This window comes from Corylus avellana, chromosome 6, assembly GCF_965113065.1.
Source record: "Corylus avellana chromosome 6, dhCorAvel1.hap1.2, whole genome shotgun sequence".
NCBI lineage: Eukaryota > Viridiplantae > Streptophyta > Magnoliopsida > Fagales > Betulaceae > Corylus > Corylus avellana.
The window spans coordinates 11,741,619-11,759,973 of NC_142495.1; the positions used below are offsets into that span (position 1 = coordinate 11,741,619).

Sequence of the window (18,355 nt, forward strand, 5' to 3'; positions counted from 1 at the left end):
CTGTTGGCAAGTGGCAACAATGGCTACTTTTTTTTCTGCTCTTCCCATGAGCAAAGAATTGGGGCAACATAATACAACAACTTGTTTAGAAGATGGATTTTCACCACCCTCTTCAACACAGCGAAGCCTATTTTACTTAATTTCATACAATATTTGACATTTCAAGTAACTGTTCAATTCTGTCCCAAAAACAGAGTTACACCCAGAGAGTCGGATTGTGGAGATTTCAACCTATGTGATATGTCAAGATCAAGAATAAAAGAAACGTTGAGAAAAATAACATGGGGAGTTTTTAATTCTAGCCCAAAAGAAATAGCAATTCTCAGGGATGGTAGAACCGGACATGAACATCAAGAACTTCCAAATAACAATTCTCATTACCGGAATCAATTATTCCGATAATCTTGCACTGAGTTCTCATCTATATTCTACACTACCCAATATGTTCAATCTAATTAGGAACTTAATTTCTAACTCTGTGCTCTCCCTGCTTGTTCAACATCAACAGAACCGGGACTACAAGGACTTGCTCTTCTATTATCCCTGCTCAAAAGCCTCTTCAATGACCTGAGTCTTGTCGTCACCGGCGACTTTGATTCCTCCTCGGAAAACCTGCTAGCCGAAGGGGATAATGATGGCAAGTTCTCAGTCACTTGCCTTGGTATATCAATCACCAACATTCCATCCGCCGGCCGACTACTAGCCGATGATGAAGAAGAAGACGACGGGCAAGAAGGGCATTGAGAAGAAGGGCCTTCTTCCAAACAAGCACCCAAAGAACTTACCTGAGTCTGGTTACCCCAAAACAAGACGTTTGTGGGGAAATTCGGAGATTCTGTGGAAAATCCAGAAGCCAAATTCTCTCCTGATGCCTCAACATCCTCTGCTGCTACCTCACCAGTACTAGTGTTGGAGATGGAGATTTCAGGAGCAACTGGGTTCCGGCAAAGCGGGCAGGTGGAGTGGGACTGGAACCACATGTCAATGCAATCGACATGGAACCCATGATTGCATTTGGGGAGCAGCCGAGCTTTCTCTCCCTGCACAAGCTCAGAGAGGCAAACCGCGCATTCCAACCCATCTTTGAAGGCTTGTGGGTCGAATATCAATACGGGAAGCGAGCGGAGGACCGAGGGCTCGAGCCCTCTTCGCATGGTGGCAGCTACTGCCGGGTCTTGTCCGGGGGCGAATACGAAGCGGCGGCGGCGGCGGCGGCGAGGAGTATTATTAGTGGTGGCTTCGTCAATGCTCCACCAGAACCACTTGGCGTAGAGATGGAGAAACAGGACGAACACCACCACCATGAAGAGCACTATTATGGCTACCACCATTATCTTCCCGGTCAGCTCCACGACTCCTGAGTTGTCCAATTTCGAATCACTCGACGACCCATCCATGCTTGTTAATCAAACTTCTCTGACACCCAATTAATGTAATCAGCTAAGGATTCAGTTGAAATCCCAGAAAGATTCAGATTCCAAAAACTCACAACAACAAAAAAAAAAAAGAAGCCCAAAACCCAAATGGGGTTTCTCTTAGAATTGTCAAAACCCCGCGCCAGAAAGAAGTGATGAATGAAGGAGCATTAAATAGGTAGTTTGAAAGAGAAGAGGAAATTAGACTTGTTCTTCGTTTTGAAGAATAAGGTGGGCAAAGACGTGCGAGTTTCCGAAGAAAGAAGCAAAATGTAAAAAGCATCCAGATTGGACGCAAAGACTTGGACTTTTCGGAGGAGGAGAGGAAGACGACGATGTTCGGGTCCAAAGGTGAGAATTTCTCGACTCCGTTGCGTGGCTTCTCGGCGCTTTCCCTTTTGGCTCTCTATTCCTACGACTCTTAAACTCACCCCATTTTTATTCTGTATTTGTCATCGCCTCATTCATCTCTATTCTTATTCTACTACCCAACCCCTATTCTATATTAATAATTTAATATGGTATTATCATTACTCCTTAAACATTTTTATGGACTCACCAAAATAATTACAATTTTATCGATTATCTTGATCTTATGCTTAATTTAGATTTTTCTAATTTGTGTAAAAATTTTGAAATCTTTTAAAATCTAAGTCAACATTAGCCTATCACAACTTTTCAAAATAAAATTCCATTTTTAATGAGGATTGGAATTTCAATATTCTAAGTCAATATTCTAGAGACACATCACTTTCTGAAAAGAAAAATGCCACATGAACTTTCACGTTCACACTGTATATGCACTTTCTGATGTGTCACCGAAAATTACTATTGGATTCAAAATTTAACGATGATTTTATTACCATCTTAAAAGTATGTTTGTGATTGCGTTTAAGAAATATATATTTTAAATAAAATAAAAACATTTTATTTTTAGTAAAAGTTTCATTTTTAAGTTTTTGCCAAAATGCGTTTTGGTCATTTTTGGACCCATAAAAACGCTTTCAATTTTTTTTATCAAACGTGTTTTTTTTTTAATTTATTTAAATGGACTTTTTAAGTGTTAAACATACCTTTAATCTCCTCAAACACACATCCAAACAGGCCTTGAGTATCTTAAGTATAATCTTAACCATGTGTATATAATTAAGCTCTTGGACACTCTTTACTTGCAATGCAATTTTTAATTATGAGTTCTACTCAAAATTTGTATAAGGTTTTCACTGCCATGTCAGGGAGTCTTGTATTTCTCTTCTAAAAATTAAGTTTAGAAATAAGGTTATGAAAACTTTAGGTCTAGCGGGAAGGATGTTAGGATTAGAATAGAATAACTAAGAGATAATATGTTATCACACATTAAAAGTAGTTTATTTTAATTAATCTTTTATTTTAATTAGAATTAGAATTTCTCGAATTATCCCACCAAAATTCCATTCCTTTGTTAATTTTTCAACCCACCAACTTTTAATTAATAGCTTAACAACCTTAATTATAGAAGCAACTAGTGAGAGTTTGTTAATTCCATAAGTGGTCTCATTGTAACAAGCATGGAACAAACAACATTTGACTTAAAACAAAATTGTGAGAGAAATGAAGGAAATCTCACTGTTCGTGAATCATGATTGACTTCTTCCAATCTAGCTCTCTTGTGAACAAAACCCTAATTCTTAAATCTTGACCAATGCACTTTGAGCAGAGAGCATTGACAGTGGTCAATACGGTGGCAATGGCCAGATTTAATGTCAATGTAAATTCAAAATTTCATTGACCTTTTCAACAACATATTTTCAGTCACAAATCCAAGTCAAACATACTGTTAATTAATTAATTAATTAGAACAACAAACAAAAGTTTGTTCAAATCCAACAATATCTGATTGAGTAATTCATTTTGATCCAGAATTTAAAAGTCATATCAACTTTAGAAGAATAAAAAGATGATTCTTAGCATTATTCTATTTGATTTTGTAAAAGAAAAAATCAGATTCGCAATGAAGAAGTTGTGGAAACGGAGGAGTATATTCTTCCGCTTTGAGGCAAGGAATTTGGGAAAGCTTTTATGCAAGATTGAAGGATCAAGGATGGGTTAATTAATAATTTTACCCTAATTAATTTTTTTTTTGAAAAAGGTAAGAATAGAGTGGGGCCGGCCTCAGCATTGTCACATGCTTATGTTTAAGCACAAATATCCACATAACTTGCACATTAAAATACTCTTTAATCATCCGCACAACTCGCTAATTACCACCCGCTTCCGGCGTTTATGTTATTAAAAAGATACTTTATGGGAAAAAAAGGAAAAAAAAAAAAAATTGATTTCATCCTATGTAGTAAGAATTGTTTTAATCATTAAAAAACAAAAAAAAAATAGTAGTTGTTTTTTTAAAAAAGAAAAAGAAAAAATTTTCTTTGCTGTCCCCTTCATCGTTTCTTTAATTGTTGAAAACAGGAGTAAGAGACAAGAAAGCGTACCTACCTTTTCGAAAGAAGCGGTCATATTCGAAAATAGATGGCGTAGAACAAATTTGAACAAATTGCGAGAATCAGGAGGAGATTTGTAATTTGAGAGAAGAGATTATGTGTTACTTAGAGGGCATCTTTATGATTGCGTTTGAAAAATAGAGCTTTTAAGTTAAAAATAGTTTTTGGGCAAAAGCTTCATTTTTAAGTTTTTGTCAAAAGTACGTTTTGACCATTTTTACGCTTTTTGAATCCTTAAAAGCACTTTTAATTTTTTTACCAAATGAGTATTTTTTTCTTCAAACAGACTTTTTGAGTGTTAAAAGTACTTTTAAACCCTTCAAACGCAATCTCAAATAGGTTCAGAGCATGTTTAAGATTATGTTTAAGAAATTGAGCTTTTAAGTCATAAAGAGTTTTTGGACAAAAGTTTTATTTTTAAGCTTTTGCCAAAAGTTTTTTTTTTTTTTTTTTTGCTATTTTAGGCTTTTTAAACACTTAAAAGCGCTTTTAATTTTTTTTACCAAACAAATATTTAAAAAAAAAAAAAAACTTTTTTAAGTTTTAGAAACACTTTTAGACATTTTAAACGCAATTCCAAACAAGCTATTAGTGGTTTCATCAATATGACAAATAAAGCAGGCAAAACGTGTTGGCAGGTTAGGTTTGGAGTTAACACACTTGACCCGTCAACTCGATAAGGGTAAACTTGAAATCGAATCGTTTAGCTAAACGAATCAGACATTTAAATTTAAACACGACCCGCGAGTGACTCGACACAATCTGGTTGACCCGTTTATTAAACTATTCACAAATGGGTAGACCTGTTTGATCCATTTATACCTAAATACTACTTGTTTAACTCGTTTGAGATATTCCAACACGACCTGTTTGACTCATTTCGACTCGAAGGCAACCCATTTGACTTGTTTCAACATATATTTATAATATAAAATATATATATATATATATATATATATATATATATATATATATATATATATATATATAATTTTATAAATGGGTCAACCTGAGAGTCGAGCCCCGTCAACACTTTTATGACCCGTTTAATAAACTGTTCAAATGGGTCATTCTGTTTATAATCTGAACTCGTTTATCAAAAAAATTAGGGTAAAGCCTACTTAACCCCCTCAAATTACCACATCAATGACAATCTACTACCCAAACTATCAATTGCGACAATTTACCTCCCAAACTACTTAAACAATGACAATGCACCCCAAATTTTAACAAAATGACGAAATTACCCTTACTAAAATAAAAACAAAATACTAAAATATATATATTTTTTTTTCAAAATTTTTAGGGTATTTTTGTCTTATTAAAAATTCTATAGGGATAATTTCGTTATTTTGTTAGCGTTGGGGGGTACATTGTTATTGTTTTGATAATTTAGGAAGTAAATTGTCGTAATAAATAGTTTGAAGCGTAGATTATTATTGCGGTGATAGTTTGAGAGGTTAAGTGGACTTAACCCAAAAAATTATCAACCCTAATTATTGCTATCAATTTTGGTAATTTAAAATACATAGAACCTAGATAAAGCTTGACGGATATTTTGGGATTTAGGTGCTTTGTTTAGGCAATGAACATAATGGAAAAGGATAAAATACAAGTTCAATGCGTTCATGTGGCTTCCCAAAATTTTGGGCTTTTTTATAAAAATGGAATATAGAAAAGGTAGGAAGGGTCAAAAATATAGACAGCGACAAAATGATGAAATGGGAATGATTTAATTTGAAGTAATTATGGGCATTGATGTCATTTAGTGGTAAAAGCACAAACACAAACGTGTACGGGTGGCTCAACGATTACCTTTTCTGGCTTTTGAGAAAGTAAGCAAAAACAAAGAGGATAGAGAGAGTAACCTTTACCAACTGCCGCACTGTGTTTTTCTCTCTTTCTCTTTCTCTCTCTCTTGTGGTCGCAAAGTGTTATAATGCCAACTGCGCGCCGCAAGGCTTTCGTGCTTAATGGATCCAGGCCCAACAACTAAATCCCTCTCCTTACCCAAGTTTGGTCTCATTGCATTATGTTTAGCGTTGTGATTTTAAATCAAATCATAGAAATTGTATAATTTATAATTTTAAAAAATTACGATTTGAAAATGTAAAAAATATGCGTTCACCGATTGTAAACAATGAGGTAATCATATGTTTTCCAATCGCAAATCAAACCAGATCTTAGAGCGTATTTGGTTTTCCGATTTCGTATTTTTAAGCCGCAAGCAGAGACGGAGGGAGGGGGGACCGGGGTAGGCCATGGTCCCCCAAATAAGGAAAAATATATATATATATATATATATATATATATATATATATATATATATATATAAGTGGAAAAAAAAAAAAAAAAAGTTAAAGTACTGTTTTAAGTTTAGTCATTTGGCCCTTCTTCCAAAAAAAAAAATTTGGCCCTATTTTTAGATTTTTTGGCCATATCCAATAAAAACTTTTGGCCCTATTCTTAATTTTTTTGGGTCATACCCATTAAGTTTTTTTATTTTTGGTCCTTACTTTCAAATGTCCATTTTTTGGCCCTTACTTTCAAATGCTCACTTTTTTTGGTCCTTATGGTAGTCTTTAGTTCATATAAAATAAATAAATAAATCCAAAATAAATTTTTTTAATAAAGAAATTCTAAAGAAAAAAAAAAAAAAATTGGCTGGCCCCCTATTGAGACATTTGAAGGTAAAATAGTTGTTTTGAATTAAATTAATGTATTATTTACTCTCCTAATTCTCATATATTACATATTTATTATGTAACTTTCATGAGTCTCATAGGTTACATATTGGTTATGTAACTCTTCTAATTCTCATAGGTTACATATTGATTATGTATTTATTGTATTCTTGGCCTTATTCAACTATAAATAAGCCATTTTATTGTACAATTTCAATCAAGTGAAAGAAAGATAATTGAAATGAGCACCATATAATTGCAATGAGCCCTTTTAATAGGTAAGGCCTTGTATTTTTCTCTCTAGACAACTCTAGATGAGAAGGTATTGATTTTCCAGGTTACGCCTGTGAAAGAATATGGTATTGTTGATTTCATTGATTCTAAATGGCGGACGATCTAGCCATGCTGTGGGAGAATCTATCATTGACGGAGGATGAGGACGTGGAGATTTCTTTTCAGAGGGAGGAGTTGATAGAACGAGAAACGTTGGGTAAATCCTGTGTTTTGGCTAAGTTAGTGGCGGACCGTTTGATTAGTAGAGAGACGATTCGAACATCTCTCATGCAATGGTGGAAATTGTCAGACAGATTCACCTTCAAAGTCCTTGGGGAGAACTTGTTCCTGATTGAATTTGGTGATCCCAAGGATAAAGAAAGGGTGATGGAGGGGAGGCTGTGGGTTTTCGAAGGAAACCTTTTTCTTCTTGAGGATTTTGATGGCACCAAATCACCATCACAATTCACTTTCGATAAGGCAGCCTTTGGGTGTGAATGATCAACCTACCACTAGCTTGCATGGGAAGGGAGATTGGCCGCAAGATTGGCGCCTCTATGGGGGTGGATAAGGCGGTGGATACAGATGAACGGGGTATGGGGTGGGGGGAATTCCTCCGAGTCAAAATCCTCATGGATCTTGCAAAACCTCTTTAACGTGGTAGGAAGATTAACATCGAAGGAAATATTCATCTGATTAAATTTCAGTATGAGCGTTTACCAAAATTTTTGTCATGGACGGTTGGGATGTCCTCGAAGGAGTAATTTATGGCAGCAAGAGCTAAATCAATATAGGCCATGGATGCGAGCCCCTTCACCCACCAGGAGAACTGAGCGACACAACAACCGCTTTCCGGTAAAGAAGGGACCTGGCCGTGCAACCTATAACAAGGTAGCAGAGGAAACTTCCAGTGAGGCAAAAAGTTCTTATCGAAACGGCGGCAGGGGAGGTGCTGCCGGTGAATCTCCGGGAGTTGGGAAACGGCCAGCTCGTTATGGAAAAAGCAGTTACTCTGGCGAAAATCAAGGAGAGAATTACGGAATTGATGGTGAGGAGCATGGAGGAAATAATGGAGATTCTAATTTTTCAAAAAAAGATATGGGAGCAACTGTTACAAATATAGATACGGGAGAATTTTATGGAAAATCAGTTTTTTGGGAGGAGGTTTCACGGAATTCTCACAAGGAAAGCCGGCGTGACAAAAAAGCTAATGATGATGCCACTTTGTATGGGGAAATAAAGGCCAAGGAAGATCATGTTACTGAACGGCAGAAGGAATATGTCCTAGAGCAGGAAATATTTTCAGGAAGCCCAACCGGTTATATGGGCCCCTTTATTTTTGAAGTTGCAAGGTCGATCAAGGAGAATCAGATTCATTCTGTTGACAGCCCGGAGAAGTCAAACACGAAAAAGAGAGACCGTAGAGTTTTTGATAAGCTGTTAGAAACCTATTCTGAACAGACAGAGGAGAAAAGGAAAAAACGTACCTCAAAGGGAGATATCAATTTGGTGGAGTCCGATACAATGGTTTGCAAGGGAGGTTTAGCAATTTCTAAAAATGGTTTGGGGATGGCGGCGGCTGTTGAACAACCCTGCCAACCGCAATGAGAATCCTAAGTTGGAACTGCCGAGGGCTTGGGAACCTTCGGATAGTTCGAGACCTATGCCTTTTGGTAAAGGAGAAGTGTCCATTTATGGTTTTCCTCATGGAAACCAAAGCACAGAAAGAAAAAATAGAGTTTATTCGAAGTAAATTGGGCTTCAAATATGTCTTTGCCGTAGATTGTTTCGGAAAAAGTGGTGGCTTGGCTTTGTTATGGAATGAGGAGATTATGGTTGACATACAGAATTATAGTCGTCGGCATATCAATGGTATATTGAAAGACCCAACCTCCAATAAACAATGGCAGTTTACGGGTTTTTATGGTCACCTGGATGTCAACAAACGGTGTGATATTTTACGCCATTTAGCTAGCCTATCTCCGGAACCATGGCTATGTGTGGGGGATTTTAACGAAGTGGTGTCCATGTCAGAAAAATGGGGTGGAGGGGTTAAGTCAAATGCCCAAATACGTAGTTTCCAATTCGCTTTGGAATTTTGTGAACTCACTGATTTGGGGTATAGAGGGCCCAAATATACGTGGACCAATTGTCGAGAAGGTCAGGAGTTTATTAAGGAGAGATTGGATAGAGGGTTGGCTAACTCGGGGTGGAAAGAGATTTACCCAGATGCTGAAGTTGCAGTCGAGGTGATGACTAGCTCCGATCATGCAGTTTTGGTGGTACAATTATTGGGGCAGCGCAACAATCAACCAAAGGGGAGGAATTTCCGGTTTGAAGCCTGCTGGATTACTGATAGGGGGTACTAAGAAGCTTTCTCAACAGCTTGGAATACATCCTCGGGAGTGGGTGACACTTGGCGTCGGCTGGGGGAGAAGCTGTCCAGTTGCAAAGACAGCGTCTCCAGGTGGAGAAGGAGAGCACATTGCTTCGTACCAGCAGCCATAAAATGGCTGAAAAAAAAAAAAAATTAAATGCAGCACAAGGCAGTGTTTTCCCACGGGCTGAAAGAGAGCTTAAAACAATTCAGCAATACCTTGAATCCATCTTGGATCAAGAGGATATGATGTGGAAACAACGGGCAAAGGTGAATTGGCTAATGCAGGGAGATTGCAACACCAAATTCTATCACGCATGTGCAAACCAATGACGCAAAACAAATATGATTTCCAAAATCAGTGATGAGTTGGGTGCCACGTGGGACTCTTCGGAGACTATACATGTAGCATTTGTGAATTATTTTACTAATTTATTTTCTGCTGGACCTGTAGGAGATATAGGGGAGTGTATTCAGCCTCTAAAACAAAGAGTTGCCGAGGAGATGAACGAAAATTTATTAAAAGTTTTTACAAAAGAGGAGGTTGATTTGGCACTCAAACAAATGGCACCTTTAAAGGCCCCGAGACCCGATGGCCTAATTGCTGGATTTTTTCAAAACCATTGGGAGGTAATGGGTGATGAGGTTAGTCGGGCTATTATTGATGTCCTTAATTCCCGAGTTATGCCATCTTGTTTGAACATGACAAATATAGCTTTAATTCCTAAGGTGAAAAACCCATCATGTGTTATAGAATTCAGGCCTATTAGCTTGTGTAACGTTCTGTATAAATTGATTTCAAAGGTCCTAGCTAATAGATTGAAGAAGATATTGCTTGATATCATATCACACACTCAGAGTGCCTTCATTCCTGGGCGGTTAATTACTGACAATATAATTGCCGCCTATGAAACCTTGCATACTATGCACACAAGGTTGTCGGGGAAAAAAGGATTCATGGCGGTAAAATTGGATATGAGTAAGGCTTATGACCGGGTAGAGTGGCGGTTTTTGGAGGGTGTGATGAGACGGATAGGTTTTGCTCCTCAGTGGATTGATTTAATCATGATGTGTGTGACATCGGTTAAATATTCTGTTTTGGTGAATGGGCAACCGTGTGGGAATATTACTCCATCGAGGGATTTGTGACAAGGGGATCCAATTTCACCATACCTATTTATTATTTGTGTAGAGGCCCTGAGTGTTTTGGTGGATAAAGCAAACATGGAGAGAGCTCTTATGAGGGTTCCTACGTCGAAGTTCGGGCCACGAATTAGTCATCTTTTCTTCGCGGATGACAGTTTACTTTTCCGCAAGAGCTCTCTTACACAATGGAATAATTTGACATCTCTATTACACAAGTATGAAGAAGCCTCGGGACAACGGCTGAATTGTAATAAAACAGCTATATTTTTCAGCAAAAATACCCCATTAGTTACCCAAGAGGAGATTGTTGAGGCGGCAGGGATCCCAGTCACACAACGTTACAACACCTATTTGGGTCTACCGGCGTTGGTGAGAAAATCTCGAATGGCGGCTTTCAAGAAGCTAAAAGATAGGGTTTGGAAGAGGCTCCAGGATTGGAAAATCAAATTTCTATCTCAAGCAGGAAAGAAAATTTTGCTCAAGGCTGTCATTCAAGCTATACCAACCTATGGTATGAATGTATTTCTCTTACCAAAAATGTTGTGTTCATAGATAAATTCTTTAATGCAACAATTTTGGTGGGGGCATCAAGACAAGTCAAGGATACATTGGATGAGCTGGAGCCGTTTGGGTTTGTCTAAGAGCGATGACGGAATGGGATACCGAGACCTAAGAAGTTTTAACAAAGCTTTGTTGGCAAAGCAAGCATGGCGTCTTTGGAAACAGCCGACTAGTTTGACAGCTCGTATAATGGGAGCCAAATATTACAGGGGGCAAAATTTTTTAGACTCCTCCTTCGGTCATCGCCCATCTTATGTGTGATGGAGCATTCACAGCTCTCAGACTTTATTAAAGGAGGATTTGATGTGGCGGATAGGGAATGGGTTGACAGTCCGCATCTGGAAAGATCGATGGGTTCCTCACCCTTCCACTTTCAAGATTCTTTCTCCACCTTTTTTGCTACGTCCAAATGCCAAGGTCAGTGAAATTATTGACGCAGACACACGTTGGTGGAAGACCCAGTTGCTGGAAATTTTATTTTCTGAAGAGGAAGTGCAGTTAATTCTTTCATTACCAGTTAGCCATTCTAATAAAGAAGATGTGTGTTTTTTGCGAGGAACAAAAAGTGACCTGTTTTCTGTTCGATCTGCTTATTATATCCAGAAGGAATTGGAAACAAAAGGGCTGGCTGAAAGCTCTTCTACCAAAGGACTCTGTTCAGTTTGGAGAAAGATATGGGGATTGCGAGTACCAAACGTAGAAAAGAATTTCTTGTGGCGAGTTTGCCACGAATTCTTCCTACCAAGAAAAATCTGCAACGGAGGAAAATTATTGATGATCCACTATGCCGTATTTGTGGATTAGAGGAGAAAACGGCGCTGCATATTCTGTGGGAATGCCCTTCGGCGAGGGACGTTTGGTGTGTGGGAAGCATTAAATTACAAAAAAGCTCAAGCTATGGAACGAGCTTTTCTGAAATTGTGGATGAAGTTTTTAAGAAATGTAAGCCGGAGGAAATAATTCAATTTGCAGGTATTACTCGACAGTTGTGGCTAAGGCGAAACACGGTCGTGCATGGGGGGACGTTCATGACTCCTAATGCACTGACGCAGAGTGCCTCACTTGCTGCAGCGACTTTTGCTGATTTGCTGCAATCCAATACCATACACAGAAGTGGGAGAACGATGGAAGCTTGCCCGAAATGGAGAGTTCCTACCCCGGGTTGGTTGAAACTGAACTGGGACGCCTCTATCGAAAAAGGCACGGGAAGGGTGGGTTATGGAGCTGTGTTGCGGGATGAGATGGGCCTGGTTGTTGCTGCTCAATGTAAAACCTTCTCGGGCACTCTTGATCCGACAGTGGCTGAAGCAGGTGCAGTTTTGATGGCAATTGACTTATGTAGAACCTTGGGTTTCCAAAGGATCCACTTTGAGGGCGATTCGAAGCTTGTGATAGATGGAATAAATCGATCAGAAGAAGATTGGAGCCCATTAGGAATGGTACTGGAGGATACAAAATCTGCGCTAAAATCAATCCCCCAATGGCAGATGACTTTTATTTGTCGAGACGGAAATAAAGCGGCTCATACTCTATTGAAGATGGCCGTAAAAAATAATGTAACAACTCAGTGGTTATTTACTATTCCTGATTGTATCACTGATATTATTAGGATGGAGTATTCCGCTCTATCCTCTTAAGTTTTATATCAATGAGAATGTATTTCTACTTCAAAAAAAAAAAAAAAAAAAGATTTAGTCAAGAAAAGGCTTTGACATGTGGATGTAGGCCATATGTCAAACCACTTTAATCTATATCTTTCTTCCTTACTTTTTTTTTTTTTTTTTTTTTTTATATATATATTTTTTATATACTTTAACATCTCATAAAATTTTCTGGCTCCGTCCCTAGCCACAGGCAAGGAGATGCGTTCTTAAAAATACACAATTTTAAAAATACATAATTTTAAAGGTTAAATTGTAATTTTACTAAACACTTAACTGCGTTTTTAAAAACCGCATTTTCAAATTACACATTTTAAAATAGTATAAACTACCCGTGAAATAATTCAGTTGATTTAAATGACAAGAGTAGTTGTTTGAGCAATTAGTCCGAGTCCGAGTCCATTGTCCAGGTCAGTCTTAAAGTTGGGCTCAAGTCCAACTGTTGATTAGTCGGGTTTTTATTTATTTAATTTTTTTTAAAATTTTTTTTATTCAAAGCGGGAGAGGGGATGTTGATTAGTCGTCTATGATTATTATACTTTTTTTTAAAAAAAAAAAAAAAAAGAGAGAGAGAGAATCCAGACTTGTATTATTAACAACGTTCGTGCTCAACAAGAATAATCTCCTGGATACATGCATGTAGGACATTCTAGAAACCAATTAAACTTGCTCTACAGTGGAACCAAAAGCAAACTCAGCTAATAAATGGGCAGCCTCATTGCCAATTCTTTTAACATGTTTAGCCTCCCAATGGGCTGCCGTGTTAAGGAATAATTTTGCCCCTTCAATCAGATGTCCATAGCTCCGCATGCAGATTGAATCTCTGTACGTAGATTATTATACTTAAGAAACTTATAGGTCCATTTTACTACAAATTCTTCTTACAGTTTGGCCCAAAAAAAAATTACATTCAGCAATCGAGAAGAAGAGGGAAAGAAAACTCAGAGAAGAGGAGAAAAGGAATGTGAAAGTGAAACGACAGCCGAAAGGAACCAAACATCGATTGATTTATGATACTTGACATTTATTAAAATAAATTAAAAAAATTTCTCTAACAAATTTGTGTCCATATGTATATATACATATATAAAGAATTGTTGTAATATATGTTACAAACATTTGTTTGAAAACATTTTATGATTTGATATTATGAGTTTTTATTCTGTTTTACGGTTTTGACCGTTGGAATTAATTGCCAAGCTTTTATGGAAATCATTTGAAGCATTAACAAATTTTTCCAGTTTTGATGTTATGACCATTTGGTCATTAACCCAATTATTTATTTTTTACCGTTTATGACCTTTGGAGTTATCAAGCTTTTATGGGATTTTGAGAACCAAGTTTTATAGTTGTAGTTTTTTTTACCGTTATGACCGTTTGGTCATTAGAACTTCTTTATGATATTAAAAAGCTTTTTCAGCACTTATGTCTATATATAAGATCACCTTTTATGAGAAACATACGGTGTTGTAAAACACATTCAGAAAAATATATTTCAAGCTATAAAACTATATGTTATATGATCCCTTTATTTTTAAGTCCTCCATCTATTTTGATAAAAGGGTTGTTCTACTAGTCTTCGTTATTGGAAGTGCGTCCTTAACGAAGGTAGACGCTATAGTCTAATCCTGGGAGGTTGCGTGTCAAAGGATCCGATCGCACCGAGTTATACACTCCGGGAGGCACGAATCAACCTTTAAGGACAACGCTCTTGCGTGATTCTATAGCACATTGTGAGATCTTTCCATACTCTACTTTTCATCTCTTGTATTTTATTTATTTTATTGTTAATTTTTAGATTGTAATGATTTTATATCAATGAGAATTTGTGCACCATCCAAAATTATTTCCAACAATCTTAAAGGTTGATTATGATGGTTGCACAAATATTTTGATTAGTATCATAACAATAGTATTTAAACTTATGAAAAATCAAATACTATAAGAGTTTGCGGTATACAATTTGCATATGAGAAAGATGAAATCAAATATTGAGTGGACATATTTTGTATTCATTTATCAAAAAAGGAATTTAATTTCATGTGTAGTTATTGAAAATGAAAACATTTTTGATTGAAAGAGTTTTCAATTATTTGAACTCAATTTATTGATTGTCAAATAATCTTTTATTGTTGGGTTACTAATCTTACAATAAAAAGAGTTAAGCCTTTTTATGGATTTTTTAGAACTTAGCATTTTTTTGGTATGTTGTGCTAAGCTTGGCTGGAAAACATCCATGTAAATTAATAATAATAATTGTGAGTGATTACACATTTTTGTGATGGAGAAAATACATAGGTATTGCTAATTGTGTGCAGAGAATACCACTTTGCTAAAGATTTTTGCAGGTAAGCACATAATAGGAGGAAGAGATATGGTGTGCATATTGAGTCGATTGGTTCTGACGACACCTTGTTGGCATGTAGTAACGACAATCTATTTTGAAAGATCTTGGAGTAAAGCTGTTGGCTCCGCTGTGAGTTTTAAACTCTGATTCATAGGTCTTATTTTTTAAGACATAATATACATTTCATTTATTAAAATAAAAAAAATAAATAAAAAAATTGAAGTTATGATGGTGCTCCTTGATTGAATTAAAGCTGGTGCAAAATTTTATAATTACATGAATTTTGCATATGATAAGCGGTGGCTTCTATTGATTCATCTATTTTTTTAAAAAAAAGAAATAGTATCTAGCATTTATGTTAGCTATGACATGCTAGATTAGCATAACCATTTTAAGTTATTTGGTAGTTCCTCATATATATCATTCAGCTTTCAAATTTCACTGACATGATGGTCCAGAATAAAATATATGTGATTATTGAGGTTCATTTGATACATGATAAATTTATCATATCATAAGAATGATATCATTGGCATATTTATTAAAATGAGCCAATAATAGTTGATTATTATTTGGTTGGACTTGATACTTTGCATATTTATTGGGGCTTTAGTTAAAAAGATTTTATTTTTAAAATCTTGATAGAACTTGAAATATGCAACCCCTATATGTATAATATATAAGGATTATGTTGAAAAATCACAAGTGGTGATTAGTAATTTTAAAACATCTTTAGAACTGTCAACTGACAGAAAAGAAAGAAGAGTAAATGATAGATCATACTTATAGAAAAATGAGCTCATAGAAGTCATTTCTTAAAGCATTTGTGTTCTATTATTAAAAAAATTATTTTCTTATGACTTTTTGGTTTATTCCATTAATATTTAGCATGATAGATTTATACATGTAAATCTTGCCTACATCAAGAGAATGAAGAGAAATTAGAATACTGGAATAAATTATGAATGGTATGATTATTAGTTTTTAGGCTATCTACCAAAGTGTGGGGGGAAGCCTTTATTTTGTTTGTCACATTCATAAGCATTGTTTGGAATACCTCGAAGTGTGGGGGTATTTGACAAATGTTATGTTTCCCAAACCTAAAATGAGGAAACTTGATTTTAAAACCTATGATTGTGATTTTATTGGTTTTACATGTAATAGTTCATGCTATAGATTCCCTTCTATCAAGAGTGATGTTTTAGATTGCAATGCTATTATTGAATCTAAAAATGCTATTATCTTTGAGCATGTGTTCTTTTGAAAAATAAGGAAAAAATTATTTCATGATTTTTTTCTGCTTCTAATAAAATTGTTGATGATGTGTAAGAATTGAGAAGAAGCAAGCAAGCTAGAACGAAAGGAATCTCGGTATGAATTTTATTGCTTATATTGTTGATGATGATCCAATATATTATGGTGAAGCTATTAAATCTATTTTTGATGCATTTTATTTATTTTTAATTTAATTGGTTAGAAGCTATAAATAATTGAAATCAATTATGTCTAACCATGCTTAGGAACTCATTGAGTTACCTCCTAAGGACCAAATCAATTGGTTATATACATGTGTTTAAGTAGAAACCGGATAATGCAATAAATAAGTACATAGTAGACTTGGTAGCTAAAAGCTAGAAGTAAATGCAAAATGTCGATTACTTGATACTTATTTTCCGGTTACTAAAATTATATAAATTGGAATGTTATTTGCCATTGCTTATGTTTATAAATTTATAGTACATCAAATGGATGTCAAAGTTACTTTTCTAAATTGTGAAGAGATTTATATGAAGCAGCCCGAGAGACAAGTAATCCCCGGTCAAGAACATAAAGTGTGCAAACTGGTGAAATCCTTGTATGGATTAAAGCAAGCTCCTAAACAATGGCGTTTGACAAGGTGATATTGTTTAATTTATATTTGATTAATGATGCAAGTAAATGCATAACAAGTTTTACAATAATGAATGTGTCATTATTTGTTTATCTTCATGACTTGCTTATTTTGTGAACTAACATTGATGTTGTGCATGAACTTAAAAGATTTCTTGCATCTAATTTTGATATGTAAGACATAGGTAAAACGAATGTCATGTTGGACATTAAGGTTATTAGAGATAATGATTACATTATTTTATCTCAGATATATTATGCTTGAAAGATGCTTAAAAGATATGAGCACTTTGATTATCCACCTATGTTTACATCATATGATTCAAAAATATATTTGGTTAAGAATCACGGTGATTGTGTTTTGCAAGAAAAATATGCACAAATCATTAATAGCTTGATGTTTTGACAAACTGTATATGCCTTGATATATATTACATATATTGTTAGTAGATTGAGTAGATATACTCATAATCATGGTATTGAGCATTGAGATGCTATCTCTAAATTGTTGAGAAACTTTAAAGGCACAATTAATTTTGGTTTGTCATGTTGTGATTATCCTGTTATATTGAAAGGATATTGTGATGCTAACTGGATTTTTGATTCAGATAAGCAAAGCCTACTAGTGGTTATGTGTTTACTCTGGCTAAGAGAGTTGTCTCTTGGAAGTCCTTAAAAAAGAATTGCTTAGCAAGGTTTACTATGGAGTCAGAGTTAATTGCCCTGGAGAAGACAGGAACTGAAGATGAATGGCTAAGAACCTATTGGTTAATTTATTTGTCTTTATAAGCTAACACAGTTCCTCCTATGTGTTTATTGTGATTTTCAGGCTGCCAAAGCTCGAGCAAATAATTTATAATAAGAAAGTGCACAATATTGTGAGGCAGCTTATTGAGACCGATATATGTCCATGGACTTTGTGAGGTCATAAAAGAATTCTACAGATTCTTTGACCAAACCACTAGCAAGAAGGCTAGTGAGAGAAGCATCGAGGGGGATAGGACTGATACCCAAATCATGACACTGTGATTGATACCCAACCTCTGTGATTGGAAATCCCATGAATGAGGTTTAATGGGAAACGAAGTCACAAGTGAAATGAGGTATGGTACTGTCAATTTATGTTTATTAACTATCTTGTTGAAAAGATTAGTTATGAGTCCATCCCTATGGTGTAAGACAGTACAAGATGCAGAGTGATTAAAGATGAGCTTAAAGCTCTTAATGGATCCATAGTCCCTACTTGTTGGGATGGGGTGTTTCCTACACACACTCTTGATGGATACCACCTATATGAGTGTGGAGGTGCTATCTCCTATGAGACTTGGGTAGGTCTCTAGAGCGCTCATGAAAGCCATTTTATGGTGTAATAACAAAAGATGCAGAGTGAGTAAGGATGAGTTTAAAACTCTTAATGGGTCCATAGTCCCTACTTGTTGGGATGGGATGTTCTCTGCACACATTCTTGATGGACACCACCTATGTGAGTGTGGAGGTGGTGCCGCCTCCTATGAGACTTTG

General features: G+C 35.9%; 3 protein-coding genes across 3 annotated transcripts; 2 read left to right on the top strand and 1 right to left on the bottom strand.

Annotated features, from left to right (window-relative positions):
- Positions 1-263: 263 nt before the first annotated feature.
- Positions 264-1,843, bottom strand: LOC132187344 (RING-H2 finger protein ATL60). The gene has a single exon (XM_059601632.2). It carries the CDS (start codon positions 1,395-1,397, stop codon positions 471-473), a length of 927 nt encoding a protein of 308 aa, XP_059457615.1. The 5' UTR covers positions 1,398-1,843; the 3' UTR covers positions 264-470.
- Positions 1,844-8,456: 6,613 nt separating this feature from the next.
- Positions 8,457-9,221, top strand: LOC148584878 (uncharacterized). Its single transcript, XM_088517550.1, has one exon. The coding sequence runs from the start codon at positions 8,457-8,459 to the stop codon at positions 9,219-9,221; it is 765 nt and encodes a 254-aa protein (XP_088373676.1).
- Positions 9,222-10,453: 1,232 nt separating this feature from the next.
- LOC148584879 (uncharacterized) lies at positions 10,454-11,016 on the top strand. The gene is made up of 2 exons (XM_088517551.1): positions 10,454-10,886; positions 10,928-11,016. Exons 1-2 carry the CDS (start codon positions 10,454-10,456, stop codon positions 11,014-11,016), a joined length of 522 nt encoding a protein of 173 aa, XP_088373677.1.
- The last annotated feature ends 7,339 nt before the right edge of the window (positions 11,017-18,355 follow it).